We start from the raw sequence: 19600 nt of genomic DNA on the forward strand, positions 1-19600 counted from the left end.
GATTCCATGGTAGCTCTGGGTAGTCTGCCTTACAAATCAGTGGTACACTCGGGTGGTCTGCCTTCAGAATCCAGGTTCTCAATCACAATCCTAGTTTAAATGTTAGTGAATACAACTGGTAAACAGGGTATCTATGTATTGTGGAATTTTGTAAAATATGGAGATGACATGATTCTTGCCCCTTAAAAACATGCAGTCTCTAGCACTATTTCCTAAATAATTTGCATTGCAGGGATGCCTGGGTGGCTCAGTCAATTAAGCGTCTGCCTTTGGCTCAGGTCATGATCCCAGAATCCCCTGAAGGAGCCCTTCATCGGGCTTCCTGCTCAGTGGAGAGCCTGTTTCTCCCTCTCCCTCTGCTGCTTCTCCTGCTTGTGCTCCCTCGCTCTCTCTCTCTCAAAAACATAAAATCTTAAAAAAAAAAATTGCATTACAACACACTACAAAGATTCTTTTGATTTAATTTTCCCTACTGTTGTATAAAGGTGATATTAGCACACATTTCTTATATCTAAAAGTGAAAATTTTTTAAATGAAAATTTTAAATTGTTTCTTTAGGTTAACTTTACCTTATAGTGATATACAAATTATGTGTAGGGACTTCTAATTTTTGGAGATTTTTATAAGGACGTCAATGTGCAACAGCATATATAAATACTCTGCTGTTTACCCAAGGAATGTCCTGTAAGTGGAAATTATTTTAATCAAATAATTAAAAAGGTACTAGGTGTGTCTGCTATTAAAAGTTTTCTTATGGGGCGCCTGGGTGGCTCAGTTGGTTGAGCGACTGCCTTCAGCTCAGGTCATGATCCCGGGGTCCTGGGATCGAATCCCACATCGGGCTCCCTGCTCTGTGGGGAGCCTGCTTCTCCTTCTCCCTCTGCCTGCCATTCCCCCTGCTTGTGCTCTCTCTCTCTCTATCAAATAAATAAATAAAATCTTTAAAAAAAAGTTTTCTTATGAAATACTTTCACTTTTTATTATAAAGATAATATATAATCACACGATAGAACATTTGGAGACAAAATATGAAAATCCGTAAGTGCAGCAGCTATCATACCTTAGAGTCTTACTTCCTTATACTCTTCTCCTGTGTACCTAGTCTTACATTATTGTAATAATAATATACTTATAATTTTGTACTCTAAGAAGTTTTAGTTTTATTCTTAATATTATTGAAGATCCTTGTTTTTGTAAAAATAGAGTACTAAGTTGTCTTTCGGATAAATCCATATTTTCATATTCTGGGTTTGCCTTGTAGTTTTTACCAAGTTCCTATATTATAATTCAGAAACATTGTTGTGTTCTTTTTTCTATGGTTTTCTTCACCCCTGTGTCCATTCAAGCCTGGACTTTCCTTAGCTAGGCACAGTCAGATCCGCAGATGCCCCCTGCCTGCAGGCTTTGTCTTGCGCAGTACCTCAGCCATTCCCACCTGGGTCACGGATACATCCTTAGCCTCAGATCCCACTGATTAATGGGACTTGGAATGAGGTTTATCTATCCCAGACATTGGATTCACGTGCACAGCTGTTTAGGCTCCTGCTTTCTGTTAGTTGATCCTCCACCCTGCAGGTCTCTCTACTTCCAGTGGCCATAGGATCAGCCCCAGGCCCTCACTTTCCTGCTTTCCCATCATCTCTCCTCTTTTTTTAATTGCCAGTTTTAGCTGGCATGGTCAAGTTTCTTGTCTGTAGTTTCTCTCTTGCCCTGGATGATTCCGTCATCCTGTAGGCCCCTTCTGGGCCTTTGTTACCCCTTTCTTAGTGCCTGCCAATTTTTATCCCTTGCATATTCCTAGTCAGACTTGGCATCTGACACCTGTACAAGATTTTGCAGGGTCACCTCCTGACTTTTGAATGGGACTTCTTGGAATCCTTCCTCTTCTTTATTCACTGCATTCAGCCTATGTTTTGCCCAAGTTATGCCCTTTAGACTTAGTTCCTTTGACTGGCTCACTGTCTTTGATGGCAGGTGCTGTAGGTGGCTCTGCTCCTTGGGTGGTTACTCTGTTCTGGGACCAGGCCTCTACCTGTCTGTATTCTTTTTCCTTTTGGCTTTTTTTTTTTTTTTTTTTTGCAGAGACCCGAAGACTCCCCAGGACAATGTCAGCATGGTTTCTTCCAAAGACAAATTACAGTAGAGTAAAAGGAAAATTGTAATGCATGTGGTTACTTTTTAAAAAATTTATTCACTGATTTTTGTTAAATTTTTTAAATCCTTTTTATGACTGAACTATTTATCACTTGAAGCAAAGGAATGCCTGTCTATGTCACGTCCAGACGTCTTTGTACTGTGTAGGCTGTAGATGCAGTGCATGTTGTGTCTAGTTTAACATGACTATAACACATGAAATAAAAGAATCCATCAATACAGACTAAATTAAAATTGGAGTTGCATAAATAGAGTCTATGGTGAGCTGTTTTTGAGTTGCCTCATTTATTCTACTTATTGATGAATTTTCATAACTTACTCCTTGAATAAATTATCCAAGAATCAGCCTGTGATTTTCTTTATATATTACTTCATATTTGTATAAAGGTACTGCCATAATAAAATCTTGTAATGATTACTGTTTTTACTACTTGGTTGGGTTGGATGTTTTTTATAATGATTACTGTTTTTACTATCCAATTGGACTGAATTTTTCATTTACAATTTATATAAAAATGGAACAACAGTGCGAGTCTGCTGTTAAAGGGGGCTCAATAATTCATTTTTTTCAACTCTAGGATTATTCAGATCCTCTCCTTTGTCATACGTGTTATCAGTAACGTGATTAGAATATACAACGGCTTTCCTCTAAGATATCAAATTTGGGCATTCACTTCTTTAATTTCAACCTCCTGATGTTATGCCATTCTTATTCTCGCTGACTTACATGTGTGATCATGTGGCATGGCCAGTTACAAGATGCAGCAAGTGGAGAGGTTCTGTGACAGTTATTGGAACAAGAAAACTGCAGGCATTAAATGTGCCATTTCCATGGTATACAGTTGAGATGTGCAAGTGATCTGATGATATGGGTCATAATTGAAGAAAATTGTTGGCCATGGAGAAATCCGTGAAAGAATTAATGAGAGATCTCAGCTACTAGAAGAACATGGCAAGGGAAAGTCTGGTTAAAAAAATCAAGTCTAGGCAGGCTAGTAGTTGATTTTAACTTGATTTGTTCAGACCAACTGTTACCTATCACTTCTTCCACACCAACCTCAGAGGTCCCAAATTATATCACCCTTATGACCAATTTAAAGGATTTCCCGCATTTTCTCTGCATTGCATGGGTTTGTCTCAGGGATAGTTATGTAATATATGTGCAGAGGAAGAGCTATGAAGAGAAGGAAGAGAGTTCTAGTTAGGTGAAGTTCTAGATCCCCTATTCCTGGTTTACTCAATAGTGTTTTTATGCATTTTACATATTTGAATTTTGTGTAAGAATTTCTGTGAGGAAAGTGATTGCTTTAAGAAAGTTTGAGAATTAACCCATCCATCTTCTGCAGATACTGAGAGCCTGTTTAGTGCTGTCTCCTCTTTAGCTGTTGATGAGACAGGTGCATTGAGTACCTGTTGAGTGCCAGTCCCTGTAGCGCTGTCCTAGCAACCGAGTCATCTGTTGGGCTGGTGAATAATCACTGCTCTGCGATCTTAGTTTTTCCCTGTGGTTCTGCACACAATCACTTATTTTTTATCTTCACATTTTTGCTTGGCCTTATTTATAATTTTTTTTAAAGATTTTACTTATTTATTTGACAGAGAGCGAGAGACAGCGAGAGAGGGAACACAAGCAGGGGGAGTGGGAGAGGAAGAAGCAGGCTTCCCGCCAAGCAGGGAGCCTGATGCGGGACTCCATCCCAGGGCCCTGGGACCACGACCTGAGCTGAAGGCAGACGCTTAACCGACAGAACCACCCAGGCGCCCCATATAATTTCAAAATAACTTCTATACCAAAAACTTCAAAATCTGTATCTCCAGCCAAACTTTGCCATGTCATACCTGTGTGAGGCTTAGGGGTTGATCCTGGCTGAGCCTCCCTTTTCTTATTTGTACAACTGATGCCATTACCTTCCCAACCCTGGTGGGATTAAAAAAAGAGAGAAAGAGAGAGAGAGGAGACTGAAAGTGTGGATTTATTGACTACACAGGTATAAAGAATAGAATTGTTTTTATTGCTGTAATCGGCATCCTCAAGACTATTTTATAACTTTATTGAAGGGCTTGCTTGTTTCTATGGAACCTGATACCCTACACTGAAGATTTACTGGTCAATACTCAGTTGTTCCTTGTCCTCACATCAGACACCGCCCTTGATTTTACAGTTTTATCAATGGCACAATTGTTCCAGCAGTCCCTGTATCTCAAAATCTCACAAGCACCTTTTAATCCTTTCTCCTCCTTTTAAGTCTTACCGTTATCACATTTTTTCAGGCCTTTTGCTGCAACATGTCTGGATTATTATAATAATCTCATAACTAGTCCCTCTGTCTGCAGTCTTTACTACTTCTGGTGTGTCTTCTGCTGTGGCGGTTTTGTTGAATCATTTTTGCTTTTTGTTTCCCTTCTCCCAAAAAGCATGGCCTCCTTGCCTATGAAACTTGAGTCTCCTATGGCCTGTACATTTCATTTAAGACTTGTCTTCCTTGTCTTCAAGGTGCTCTACAATATATATATGTAATCTACATTTGTGGCTCTTCCTTTTACAACTCCTCCTTTATGAGCCACCTCTTCAGCGGAACTCTTTGTTCTCCAAAGGGATGTTGCCCGCTTTTACTTCTGGATCTTTCTACAGGTTCCTCTGTCTGTCTGAAATGTCTTCACTTTGTTGAAAAACCACTGTATAGTACTAAGTAATTGTGTAAAATAGTTACCTCATTTTTAAACTTAACTTGATTATTGTGTATCTATTTCTTTGTGAACTATATTTTAAAAGAGCCTTAGCTCCAGGATCAAAAAGTCCTTAGTGGCAGTAATACAGTTTCATCTTACAGGTTATGTCCTGCTATGTTTTGCCTGTGAGAAGGAAAACTGGCTTTCACCTGACTTCAATCTTGAAAATATAGGGCACCATTTTAATACTCCCTCTTTTCTTGATAAGATGCAGAAATATGTAGTAAGAGAATTATTTCAGCTGTTGGTATTTATCTTCATGTTGAAATATAGTTGAATGAAAGTACCTTTTAATAAGAAACTAACATTTTATAGAAAAAGTAAATTTACTCACTCCTGGAAAAATTGTCTTGCCTGTTCTTGCCTTTGATTAATCTTCAGAGGGACATTTCTTTTTGTTTATAGTTTGCATATCCCTATTTTAAGGAATTAGACTCTGTATCAAGTTTTTTGGTATTATTACAAGTCAGCCAATCCTTTAATACTTTAATGTTGTCGACCATTCACTCTTAATTGTTTTTTTAAATGCCAGAAAATAAAAAGCAAAACCCCACCCTATATCAGTGTAACTTTATGGTTTAGATTGTACATTCACAAAAGTCCAGAAATTCAAAGTTTTATAGTTCCCAAAAGAATCCTAATTCAGTCACATTGCATAAACTGATATTAAGGCTGAAATGTATCATCATTACAGTAATGCAGAATACTCATATATGCATGAGGACACAGTTATGGTTGCTGAGGGAACCATAATTTTGGATTTTCTGAGTTTTTTTGCACATACAATTTCAACCGTAATGTTAAGTTAATGCAGTTTTTTTCATTGACTCTGAAGTAATATATTTGTTGCTATGTTTATCTTAAAAATAAATTTTCATTGACTCTGTTTTTTTCTTCTATATATCTATAAACCTGTGCTTATAGAGATCCGATGTCCCTACAAAGAGAACTACCTAAGGAATATTTCTATGTAAAAATAGTTTTTCGCCTCATGTATACTCATATTCTTTCTGCCTTTCTCACACACACATACACACACAGCCTCACACACTTATGTTACATTCTGGCACATTATAGAAGCAGGTAGCATATCCACTACCTGCTGTTGAAAGTGTTGACGATACTGAATTATTTATTCTATCTTCTACACTCTCCAAAATCGTTTTGGGTACTTTGACACATTTTGGTCTCTTCCATATGGATACTTCATGGTGGCAGAGTTGCCAGATGCTCAGGTTTTGTCACAGTCTTAGTTTTTCAAGGACTGTTGGAATATTCTTGGGAGAATCTCGCCTTGTTACTGAATCCTATGGAGTGGCAAAATACTAACATTTCTTTGAAAGTGTTTTTTTTTTTTTTTAAGACAAGGAGTTATTACAAAAAAGTTATTAGAATGTCCCATCTGAGTGTATTTAGCTTTGGGCACTTAGTAAGGGGGCAGTGTGTAATGAAATTCATGTGTAATGAGTTGGCATCTCTAATAATGAGTAATAATAGCAGTGTAAATAAATTTGGGAATTAAAACAAAGTTATTTAAGATATCAAATGTTAACTCTCCTATAACTTCAGCCCTTTGTTTATATCTCAGTTGCCAAAATACAAAGATGAAGAACAGGATGTCAAGTCTATCTTGTCTTATTATCTCTATCTATGAAATATATATGTATTTCAAATATGTATTTCATATATATAAAATACACGAAATATTTGCTTAATTGAATAGAATGCACATATTTATAGTCCCAGATATTTGCTTTTCCTCTTTAATATTAATAGAAACCTTTCCAATCCCTGCCCTTCACTAGGGGATTGAAAACTAGAAATTTTCTTCATCTTTTTAAGGTCCATCTCAAGCATTATCTCCTTTAAAGCCTTTCTGGCTCTCCTTAGCCAGTCTGAGGTTACTTTCTTGCTTCTCTTGTGGCATTTTGTGTATTTTCTGACATTCCCAGACCACGACTATATACAAATACAAAAGGGAAGAAAGGAAAGGACGGACCCAGAAGGGATGCATCCATTATGTGCTATGTGCAAATGTCTAATGTGGTGGAAGGAGGCTTGGATGGCTTTAGGTGACCTATGGTGTGTGACTCTCAGACATAGGCAGTGGAAAATTCAAATAACGATGAGCCTCAGATATCTGTAAGGAGGCTGTAATGCGTATTTACACCCATGTTCAAGTATTTCTCTCTGTATTATGTGGAGAGAAAGGGAGGGGCATGGTCAAAGGCAGTTTTTCTGTTTGTTTCCCCCCTCCCCCGCTCAGTGAGTGGGTTTTTTTCCCCCATTAAATGGAGAATATCTTATTCCCAACATCAAACTTGAAGCTGCTCCCAACACTGGAATTAGGAGGCAGGCTCACAAGCAACACCCCTGACTGGCTTCCTTTCTGTCACTGAGTCTGTACTACTTCCAGCTTTGCCTCTGACTGGCTAACCCAGAGCAGGTAACCTCATGTCGTGCTCCTCAGTCACCTAGTAAGCAAGTGTGGCCTGAGGCATTTTATGAGCTGTCTATAAAATGGTGAGTCCCACATATAGTATAGTTATCAAGGGTGAGACCAAGAAAACTGTATCTTACAAAGTTACTGTGCCATGTAGGTTATGTTGAATGAATCAAGACTTCATTTTTAGATCATCTTAACAATATTGTTTATATAGTATTTTTATACCTTTCACCTGTTTTTCCCTCCTGTACCTATGTATGTATTAGTTACTTAAAAAAAAAAAAAAGGCAATCGTTTAAGTTGTGATCAGGGGAAGCATGTGAAGGAAATGTTTTTATTTGTGAAACTTAGCCATGCAGATTTTTAAATTTTCATTTTACTCTATTAAAATAGGAAGTGTTAGTTTTTAAAAAGCTAGCTTTCAAATGGTTTCCCCTTGGTGATATAGACTAGGAAGCACATTCGTAGAATTTTTACATTGTTGGCTTGATGAGAAAGAGACATAGCGTTAATAAATCAATGTTTATAAAAAATCTCATCTTTTAAAAAAAGGGTATGAAAGAGCGGGACACAGTCTCGGGACTCACACCTTCAGATTCTTTTTCTACTGCAGACGTACAATATTATTTAATATTTCACTGTCCCAGATAGTTTCTGAGTGCCTACTGTGTACAGTATATTTTACTGGCTTTGACTTTTGTAATTAGTTATCTAGTGATACCCTTATAATTAAAGTGATGTGTAAAATAGTAAAACATTGGGGATACTAACTAAATTATTTCTGGGGAGGTAATTTTTCAGATGGCATATTAAGCACCAAATTCAGGGAAGATTTCAAAGAACTGTCTTGGACTTGCCAAAACAAACATAGGAGAAATAATCAAAACACAGGGATAATCTCTATGAGCAGCATAACAACAAAATGTCACAAATCAAATGATAGAACAGCTCAATAGACTACAGGAGTCTGGGAAGCAAATTTAAAACAAATACTCATAAGCACCAAAAAATTTAGGTCTTATGACCGATTATAGAAAGACTGAACATTTAGGAGACACTTTATTTTGTGCTTGTTAATTTTAGCAGTAGATGTGACTCAGTAAAAATAGCAAGTTACCATATTTTTCCTTGTTAGCTTATTCGTTATTTGGGCACAAAATACCTTACTTTCCATGGTTGTCAGGGGTACTTTACTTGATATACCGGGAGGCAGTTACTATTATTGTTGTTGTTATGATTGCTTTAACTATTCCTGTGTCATAATATTCAAGCCTAAAGGATGGTAATATTTAAAAGCCACTCTGTTTGTCTATAGTTTGTTCCTCAGGCCTGTGCCTGAACTGAGCTTTATGTATCTATTTGAGCAGTAATCTTCCTGGCTTGACTGGTCACTGTGTCCTTAAATGTGTATAATCTTAGACAACATAGGTAGTGTTGGGTTGGAGTAATGATAGGACCTATATCCATTGCCTTGGGTCTCTGGTCTTCCAACTTTATAATATTTAGAAATGAACTCCGGGGACTCATGAGTGGCATGAACTAAAGGGCAAAGAACATTCCAATATAAAATGATATGCTTCTGTTAAGGAATAGCCTACGATGGATTAATCATGAGGTGAATTATAAATATTTCACATACTAATTATATTAGTTTATGGAGATAAAACACCATATGAAGTGTTCCCAGCACACTCAGCTAGTTAGATGTGCTTTGCATGTTAATTGACTTAGTTCTTCCAAGGCTGATGATCATGAATCCCTGAAGATGACAGAAATCATCATCATGATATTGTACATTCCTGATCTTTGTACCAGGTTGACACCTACCTTCCCCCAAGAGTTCCTTTTCTTTGGATTGTATCATGAGTCCTTGATATTTATTAGGATGGTGAAGCAGAGAACAGTGCCTGAGATATTATTAGGGACCCTAAAAAAAGCAATGGGTTCAATCAAAAATGACATGAAATAATGCATCCTAGACTTGTGTTGTGTGCTCAAGGTAGAAGGTAAGTTCTTTCTTTTGGGGACAGGAGATACTCCCCAACTTGTTTTTAATGGTAGGAGTAAATATCATATTGAACACTTGACTATATGTAGAGAATCAGCCAGTTTTATTTTCTCAGCGTCACTGAGGTTATGAATGACTGACTCATTCATTCATTCACTTATATGAAAACATTTATTGAGCATCTGAGATAGGATAGTGAGCAAGGAAGATATAGGGCATGTTTGAAGAGAACTTAAAATCCAGAGTGGTACCTGTCATGTTAGGGAAACTATAGAATACTAAAGAAAAGAACAGTAGGTCTAATTTTTCTCATCAAGGAATATGTACTTTATTGGGAGAAAACAAGATAACGTATGAAATATTAGGGAAACATGTAAAGCAGATATGTAAAACTATGTAACAAACCAGGACCCACATTTTTAATGGACACATTTGGTGACCAGGCCCTTTTAGTTCAATTAAATTTCCAATGCAGTTTCTTTCATTAGTCTATTATCTGTTATCTTTAGTTACCTGCTAGGCACTCCACTTATATCCACATTTGTAGAAACTGTCCCTTCATTTCTTCTCTTATCCAACCACCGGTTTATTTTCTCCTTTTGTATTAAGGAAGGTTACCACTGCCCATCTGACTGCACAAGCTAGAAACGGCCTTACCCTTAGCCTGTTCCTCCAGTAACCAAGTCAATATTGCTGTTATCTTCATTGCTCTTAATACCAGCTGCTGCTTTCTAGCCCAGTGCCTGACCGTGTTCTTGTTATTTCAGTAGGCTGACTCCTTCGTGTGATTTGGGGTGGCCACCTTGATTGTATGTCTCCAGGAGATCCTTCACTGATGGTCACTAGCTTTCCACTAGTTTGTCTTAACTCTGTAATCACTCAGTAAATGATGAATGAAGGGATGAAATCAAACTATTCAGGTTAGTACGGTTCTTCTTCATACCATTTATATTTTTACTTCTGAAACACAGAAGATAATGAGAAGTACAATTAACGGGAACCATTGAGTCACATTCTAATCTTAGACAACTCAAAATCAGTGTGGAATAATTGAAAAAAATAAGAGGCTTTGGGTCCAGATCAACTTGGGTTTGGAACTCCTCTCTGCCTCTTAGTAACTGCTGTTGCCTTAGCACATAACCAAACCTCTCATGCTTTAATTTCTTAATCAGTAAACTGGAAATAAGAGGATACATCTCTTAGGATGATTAAATTAGATGATATATGTAGAAAAATAAAACCCTTGCATTATTCATGGTTCTTTGTCTTCCTTTAGAATATGATCACATGGCTGTTGGACAGTCACGGCTTTAAACAAATTGGTTTTATCTTTGGATATATATATAGAACAACCCCCCTTATTTTGAGAGTGGTCATGATGGTGATACTTTGATTCCTCATCCTCTCATTTTACTACCATTTTTCTCAGCCAATGAGCATTCACCACTCAGTTAAGGATAATAAGAAGAAATAAAGCATTGTTAGTATAAGTGTACAGTGGATCCCCGTATTGCTAACAGATAAAGTGTGAACTTAGAAAACTTCTTATGCTATATTCGGGTGCTTCGAGGTCTGATGGAAGACCACCTTTCCAGTTTTATTTGATTCCTTACTTTTTTTTTTAAACCCTCAACTTTAAGCAACCATTCCTCCTCTCTGACTGAATTCAAATAGCACTGATCATTCCAGACCAAGACCTCAGGACCCAGGACTCCCCTGATACACTCAATAAACTTGACCTTTCCTGGTCCTCCACTGCTCTTTGTTTTCTCTTCCTCCTCTGAACCGATCGTCTTTTAGTACCTCTCCCTTCGTTTATAATCAGTCCCGCCCTACTTTGTGACATTTCTTGTGCAGGACAGAGCTGTTACTTCTCTTTTTTCTTGTTACTTAATGTTTCCTGTATTTATGGCTTATTTTACCAGTTATATTGTCAGCTTCTTTTGAACAGGGGTGTTATCTTGTACTTCTTAGTTTGTTGAAACTTAGTATTTTGATTTGTAGACTAATTGATAGATTATCTAAAACAAATATATCAATAAATGTTCTGAGTGGTTCATATTCCCTTATGTCTTACAAGAATACTCTTAATAGGTTCTGGTCCCAGAATACATCAAAAATGCTTAAGTATACACACAGTAAAAATTGCAATTTATTTCTAATTTTTTTTTCATTACTAGACACATACTCCCTGTTTCTTCCTTTCTTGTTACCAGCATAATTACTGGGTGTCTTTTATGGATTAGACACAATACCAAGAATGAAAGGACTTGAGAGTTAGGTTGAATAACTTGAGACACCTAAATTTAAGTGGCTCCTTTAGCTAAAAAAGCTCATATATATATATAATTTGTCTCCTTAGGCAACTGTAAGGCAGGTGAGAGTGCTGATGACTATGGACTTTGATTCCCTGCCTTCTGGACACGTGTTCTTTACACAGTATTCTTCTGACCATAATGATAAGCACAGGAAAGGAACATTACATGGTGGAGGAAAAAAGCAAAACTGATTACTTGATGCTACCCTATGGGACAGGCTTTGGGAAGCTGGATACTCTATTTAACAGCCTGTAAATTACCCATCATGGGAATCTGGAAATTAAATGACTACATTTCCTTTTCCTTTAGATAAGACTTCCATCTTGTATTTTTAATTGTTTTAGCAAATGGAAACATTTTGTTATGCTTGTTCTTGAAGGTTTTTGAAAATCCATAGCATTTAAACGTGCAGTTGAAATGGTCTAATTAAGATGAAGTAGCTGACAACTAAAGCATAGTGTGTTAAAATGAATTTTGCATATCAATGATTAATGAATATTAGAACTCTGTTATCATTCTACACAGGTTTTACAAATTAAAGAAATATATATTTAAGCCAAAGACTTTTGAAGGGTTTGGAAATAATTTTCATTTATGCATGTACGTGTTATTGAGCTCCTATTATATTAGAACATTATCACCACACTCTGGGAGTGACAAAGTGAAGGAAACGATAGTGCTCCTCTGTTTCACATCTTGTATCTGGTTCATCAGCAAACACTGCCGTCGGCCCCTTCTAGTCGCCTCCAGCACTACCATCTTAACCCAAGCTACCATCACTTCTTTCTCTTCCCCTGACTGTTCTCCTGTCTCCTGAAAAGATTCCTTACAGTCTGTTTCCCATTCAGTAGTCAGCGTAAAGTTTTCTGCTACTAAAAAGCAATAAAACAGCTCATGAAATACATAAACAAATGTAATAGAAATACAAGAGGTTATACAAGAAAATTTTTAAACTTTATAGATAGGTGAATATAAGAGTTATGACCTGGTTGAAGATACTATGACACATCACATCATGAAGTCTGTTAAAAACCATATTTCAGAAATAATTTTTAACATAGTAAAACATCATGTTAAGTATTAGAAGCAAAAGAAAAAAAAATCTATGCAGTAACGGCACTAATGTATATATACTACAAAGTGAAAAGAAAAAAAGTGAATATACCCAATATGCATGTATAACTTTGTCATTTCCCTTCTTAAAAATCCTCAGTCTCTTTCCCATTGCTCTTACCATAATATCCAAAATTATTTTCGTAAGAGCTTTTCTTCCAAAGGCTTCCAAACTTCCTTAGCCTCTTCTCTGTCCACTTTCTCATTGAACAAATTCCTTGCTCCTTATTCAGTCCCCCCACCTGCCAATTTTCTTTTTGCCTTAGCTACTTTATTTTCCATCTTATGTCCATCATTTAACTTAGTGCCTTGCAAATAATGGATGTTCAACATATACTGGCTAAATAAGCACCAGAATGAAAATAGTGACTATTTCTTTTTTGGAGGTGGTTGCAGGTGATATTCACTTAATTTATATTTTTTGTACTTAAAACATTTTCTGTTGTGAACATATGCTTTCTAATTATCAGGAGGAAAAAGAAATAATGCCATTCCAGAATTAGGTAGGTGAAATTCAGCAAGTCAGGAGGAACTTAGAAATTAGGTTATCACAAGCAGGTCAGGGTCCAAGAACATCAGTTCAGTGAGGAATTGCATTCAGGTATCATGGGTGAAGTGTTGGACTGAGGAAATCTGGTCCATTCACAGCTGTGCTTTCCCATACAGTACCCATTACTTTATGGCTATTTCATTTAAGCTTAAATGAATCAAGTTCAAGTCACTTTAAAATTTAGTTCCTCCATAGCACTAGCTACATTTCAAGTGCTCCATAGCCATATGTAGCTAGTTGCTGCTACATTGGATACTATATGCAGATATAAAACATTTCCATCATCACAGAAAACACCGTATCACAGAAAGTATAGGATCTAGAGTCCTAGAGAGTGTATATCAAGGAACAAGAATCAAGAAAAGCAGCAGTGGAACAACAAAGACTTTGGTAATGAGGCTGAGCAACATGAATCTAGACAAGGAGTTTAGGTAGTGAGCAAGGAGACACGACTGGAAGAATGGAATTTACTCTTTTGTCAAAGGCTTACTGAAGCCCTGCAAAGAATTATTTAAGAATTCAACCCAAACTAGGATCTGTGTTAAATTGTGTACTATATCTTGTTATGTGATAAAATTGCTAAATGGTTTTGTGGGGTAGAAGGGCCCATTGAAAAGATTTCATGGAGCGAGATTGAGATAACTTAGTTCATGAAGTATTATTACTAGATTGCATGGTGGTGGTTGGAATATTGAATGTCTGTCTTCTGTTTCTCATTTCACTGCCCTTCCATACCCTTTAAGATAATAAAAGTATGCACTGTGATAATAGTGGTCCCATTCCTACAGTGCTTAGGTATATTTCAGCATCTCTTTTTATGTATTAAGAGAATAGAGTAAAAGGCAAATAACTAGTTTATTCAAACTGAGCCAGAAAATAAAAAGTCTGTAATTTTGAATTTCATTATGTTGAATGATTTTGGATTCTTTAAGCAAATATGACTCAGATTGTAGATATAATGTGTATTGGAAACAATTGAAACGTGTATGGATACAGCCCCACTATAGAACGGTGTTAATGTGGTTGGAGCAAAGAGCATTTTGGTTAGACGATTATAATAGCAGCTTACTTATACTTTTGGTGAGATGGTATAAGCTAATGATGTAGCCGTTAATTTGAATTTAGCAGACATTTTAAATATAGGTTTCTCTTACAGAGACAAAAGTTGCAATTTAAAGCTCTTTGGTGGTCTAAAAACAACTTAATTCTGTAGTAGCATGGGAATAAGTACTAATCCAGCTTACACAGTGATTGTACTATGTCATGTTTGTGAAAGATTGCACAACCGCTTTCTCTGGTTTTTATGTTAATTTAAAAATATTAAACATAAAACCTTATAACATCTTCATGCTGAGATAAACTGTTCAATTTAACTTGTGCTCAGGCAGCAGCTGTCAGGAATTATCTTGTTCCTAGTGGTTTTTGCTATCACCTTGTGCCCTTTCCTGTCAGAGACACAGTGTGGGATGATAAAGCTCACCTTGTTAGGATTTATTGCTTAAATAATACCTGAGGCAAGAAGAACATTGGAAGCCTAGGGTTTAGCTGCTGATCGAGTGATGCCATTCGTTGTATTAACTTTTTTTTTTAATTGTTGGAAGGGGGTAAAGTAAAAATTGCCTGTGAATCTTACCTGTGTTCCTTTCGTGGGCATATTCATTGCTTTTTTCCCGGGGGGTGCCCTTGACTTAAGTATTTACGGAACTGCTTGTTGTCCAATTTACTGTTTTACAAGTGAAAAAGTAAAGAAGAAATGTTTTCCTAATGCTGGAGATAATTTCCACAATTTAGAAGTAGTGAGGGCTATTTCAAGATCAGTTATAAAAATAAAATGATTTTCCTGTTAATGATTGAACAAACTAAAGGAAGTGTTGGTGTGGGCCATCCCAAATGGTTAATATTATGAAAATCATTGCCATTTCACTTCTGAATGTATTACATTCTTTGATTTAGGAAGTTTTATTTGGAAGGCTCAACTTTAGATCTGGATTCCTTAATTATGGATCAGCTAGCAGGTAGGGTAAGGAGAGGAGGTGTATGGTAGGAGTAGAGTTGGTCAAACATTTGCTACAGATGGTCCATCCTGAGGATAATTCTCATGTTGGAAATTAACAATTGGATTATGACTAGAAATACATATATAATGGGTTTATTGTTTATGGAATGTATTTTTCCCTTCTACTCACTGCCATTTAATGCATATTTCCTCAAATTTGTGGTTTTGTAAATGTATAACTGAACAACAGTTGGAAGACTAGATCACTGAATTACAATTACCATTAATTTAGATTAATCAATTGTTAACCTTTTATCCATTCTTTATCTCTATGCAAATATATACATATGAATATTTATTGTTATTAGTAGCCTTTTAACTGAACCATGTAAGAATTAGTTGTAGACACGGTGACACTTCACGTGTAAATAATTCATTCTGTCTCCCAAGAATAAGTATATTCTTGTACATGACCATAATAAAATTATTACACTTGAGAAATTTAAGATTGATAAAAATTTAGTCTTATATTGAGTCCATATTCAGAGTTTTTGTCCTTATAGTGTCATTTATAACTGTCTTTTCCCCATCTAGTATCCATTCAAGAATCACACATTGTATTTTGTTTTGGTATCTCTTTATTTTCCTTTAATCTAGATTTTTTTTTCCCCTTTATGACATTGACATTTTTGGATATCAAACCCTGTTATTTTGCAGAATATTTATCTGATTTTCTCCTCATGACCAAATTCAGATCAGGCATTTTTGGCAGGAATACTACATTGGTGATTTGTATCTTTGTCAGTGTACCACTTTGGGAAATACATATCACTTGTCCTATTATTGTTCATATTAAGTTTGATGACTTGGGTAAATTGATGACTACTAAATTTGTCCATTAAGGTACCATTTTTTCTTTGTAGTTAATAAGTAATATGGGGGCTGCATTTAATGAATTTTTCAGCCTTGTGTGTGAAAAACATTGAGCTTGCTCAGGTCTCATGATTAAGAATGAGTAATTGTTTGCAATAGTGTTGTATGGAGGGAGAGGAGGGGATATTTCTCAATAATTAGACTCACAAGTCATCATCCATTTTCTTTTAAAGAATAATATTGATTGAGATTAATATTTTATTGTTCTCTTTACTAAGGATCAGATTTGTAGATAAGCAAATATCTTCATATTTCAGAATTTTCAATCCAAGCTTTAGAAAGTCTTATACTTGGTGCTGGTGGTAGGCATGTTTTTGGACAAAATATAGTATTTTTTCATCATAATTTTTCTCCTTGCTTTAGTTGAATACAGACAATTAAAAAAAATAAATACATCTCCTTTGTAAGATTTTTTACTTCAAAGCATTAAACCGTGGCATTAATACAGCAGTGTGGGTTTAAAGAGAGATCACTGCCTTTTGGTCTTATGTGCCTTTTTTAGTCCATGAAGAAGACACTTGAATTCCTATTTATGATATATGCACTTATCATGTAATCATTCTTCTTATGTGAAAGGCTAGTGCTGCAGATCATATAAACACCTGAAGTTAGCCATTTGGCTTGTCAGCAAGGGAGAATTTATAGTAGTTGTAATCATGGTAATAATAAGTATGATATTTTGTATTTATTAAGTACAGAAAAAAGCATTTGTAATGTAAGTGGTACACAGCCAATTTATATCCATGGGGTAATGAAAAGTACTTCAGGATTGGAAGACCAGGAGTCTCTGCTTTGCCACTTTATACCAGTGTGATTCTAGAAAAAAAAAAGAAGAAAAAAAAAACTCTTAACCTTCTTGAACTTCATTTTTTAGAATGGGAATTAAAGTTGTAAGGGTCAAGTGATGCTACATTATGTTATAAAGGTGGCATTCCATCAAAATTGTGCCATCTAAATGTCCTCAGCTGTTCAGGGGAATGTAATTTGTCCCTCTTTTGTATCCATATGTGGTACACCTTGTTAGTGAAACATTTCCAGGTTGTCCTAGATAGTTATTACTCCTTTCTTGTTTCTCTTAATTGTTTATGTCACTGTTGCAGGCAGCATTTATCCTGGTGGGCTCTCTTGTTTCACCTTTTCTGTTCTTCTTGGTTAGACTCTGGCACACAGTAGGCATTTAGTAAATATTTGTGGAGTGAATGGGTAAATAGACATTTTCATTTATAAACATGGTAGGTAAGCTTTCAGTTTCCTTTTTTCCACAAAGATAAGGTATCAGCTTTCTTTTTTATATTTATGTTTTTATATAAGGGGTTTTATAGATTATACATCCGGTGCCATTAGCAGTCCAGTAATGGAGAATAAAATATTAAAAAAAGAAAAACACAAAATATTGCAGAGCAGTTAAAAAAAAGGGAGGGAGGAGGGACAGTGAGAAAACATGCCAAGAGAAAAAGACCACACTCGATAAGTCTATTGCATAAATCAAAAGGGTTTATGTCATAACATGAACATGTGCCATTCCTGCTCGTATATTGAATTTCAGTAGTTTGTTGCATAAAGAAGTGAAGTGTAATGAAACTGGCAAGCAAAGTATTCCCCAGTCAGCCTTATCTTTGTTCCATTTGTCCTTCAGATAGAGCTTTTCTTGCCTTTTTCAATAAAATCCATCCGGCTTTTTTTTTTTTTCTTTTTTCTTTTCTTTCTTTCTTTTTTTATTTTTTTTATTTTTTTGCATCTCTCAGTAACTGAGCTGAGAAGACCAATAAGATTCGGGGCTTTTATAGTTCTTAGCGGCTGCTTTTTAAGAGATCAAAACTTAGAATGCTGCTACATGGTATTAAGACTTAAGTATTGATGTGTCCCTATAGGGGATATGTTTTTCTTGGGGTAGGAAGAGGGAAAAGGGGAGAAGGGTGAAGGATGACTACTTCAGGCATGCTTGGGACAATAAACTTTAATGTCCTTGTTTCCTAGGATCCTCTTTGCAAGCTCAGTGCTGAACCTGACCGAACTGGCTGCCCTTCGACCTGACCTTGGGAAATTGAAAAAGATTCTGTACTTCCATGAGAACCAATTGGTATATCCTGTCAAGAAATGTCAGGAGAGGGATTTCCAATATGGATACAACCAAATTCTCTCATGGTAGGTATAGAATGTATCATTATATTTAGTCCTTTACCACAATTTTCTTTATAGATAGTTAGCTTTTAAATCTGGAGACCTACTGTACACTTATTTTAAAAACACCTTAACGTGGGTGCGTATGTGTAAACATACCTTCCACGGTAGTAACTGCTTGTGCCTTTGCAGTATATGTATATAGAGGAGAACAGCCAATCCTTTTATAAAATACATGTAACAATCTAATTATATTTTGAACTAGTTATCTGACTATTTTCTACAACATTTAAAATAGAATCACAGTGTTTACACGGGACTTTCTTCCCCCCTTGATTCCATCATGTATTGTTTAAGGAGTACTTTTAGAAAAGAGCGGTTAGTCAGGTCTCATTTACCAACCACTTTCAATATATGTAGAAATTTATAGAGGAAGAAATAGAAATTAGAGTATAGTAGAACAAGGGGGTTTTGTCCTTTTTTTTTTCTTACTGTCTCTAAGAGAAAACTATGGAAAATGAATCTTTAGGTGGTTGGGTTTTTTTTTTCCCCCCCTCATTGAGTCTTCTGAAATTGCATAGCCTTAAAATACTATGACATTTCAAAGGTGATGGTCCTTCTCTGTTGTTACTTCAACAAAATGTATCTCTTGAAGCTTAGTTAATGAAAGAAGTTAATAACAACTCTGAAACGGCTTTGTGATTGGCTCCTACTCACATAACTGTAGCAATCAAATAGAATCAGGTTGGCCATGATTGGGTACATCTTACTCACCTTTTTAAATAGTTATTAGCAGTTGGGATTGATGGCATGTTTTAACAGACTCCCAACTCTTACAAGCATATTCCATAGTTTAGTTGACATAGAAAAACAGCTATATGGTAATATTTCTGTGTTTTGAGCATTTTGTAAATATTTTCCTGCAATCATTTTTACAAGCTGCTTCAATTGTGAAGTAGCAGCACTGTCATAGAGTGGAACTGCTTCACGGCAAATGTCTCATAAAAATGCAACCGTTTTAAAATTTCATAATAAAATTAAAATACTTTATTTTATATTGAAACAGAGAAGGGAAATATGTTTTAAAAACAAAAATAAAATCATTTTGTGCTTTATCAATATGGAAAACATTTGTAATATTCTCTCGATTTCTTGAATTAGCATCATTCTTTTCCTCTGATAGTGTGTGTTTATTACCCCTGAGAAATAACTGGGGGAAAAAATTAAGTCT

At 35.9% G+C, this 19600-nt stretch overlaps 1 protein-coding gene across 6 annotated transcripts in view; it reads left to right on the forward strand.

Moving 5' to 3' along the window:
- GTDC1 (glycosyltransferase like domain containing 1) overlaps positions 1-19600 on the forward strand; it is a 373244-nt gene that overhangs the window by 93380 nt on the left and 260264 nt on the right. For 5 of the 6 annotated variants that reach the window (XM_073884347.1, XM_073884349.1, XM_073884362.1 and 2 more), the window contains exon 5: positions 18226-18393. In XM_073884347.1, coding sequence (XP_073740448.1) covers positions 18226-18393 — 168 coding nt within the window. Of the gene's footprint in view, positions 1-10114; positions 10259-18225; positions 18394-19600 lie in introns of those variants that run through there. The other variant, XM_073884365.1, reaches the window with a different exon arrangement.

The sequence above is a fragment of the Callorhinus ursinus genome, unplaced genomic scaffold, assembly GCF_003265705.2.
Source record: "Callorhinus ursinus isolate GAN/ISIS: 27379988/994484 unplaced genomic scaffold, GSC_fseal_2.0 scaffold2, whole genome shotgun sequence".
Lineage (NCBI taxonomy): Eukaryota > Metazoa > Chordata > Mammalia > Carnivora > Otariidae > Callorhinus > Callorhinus ursinus.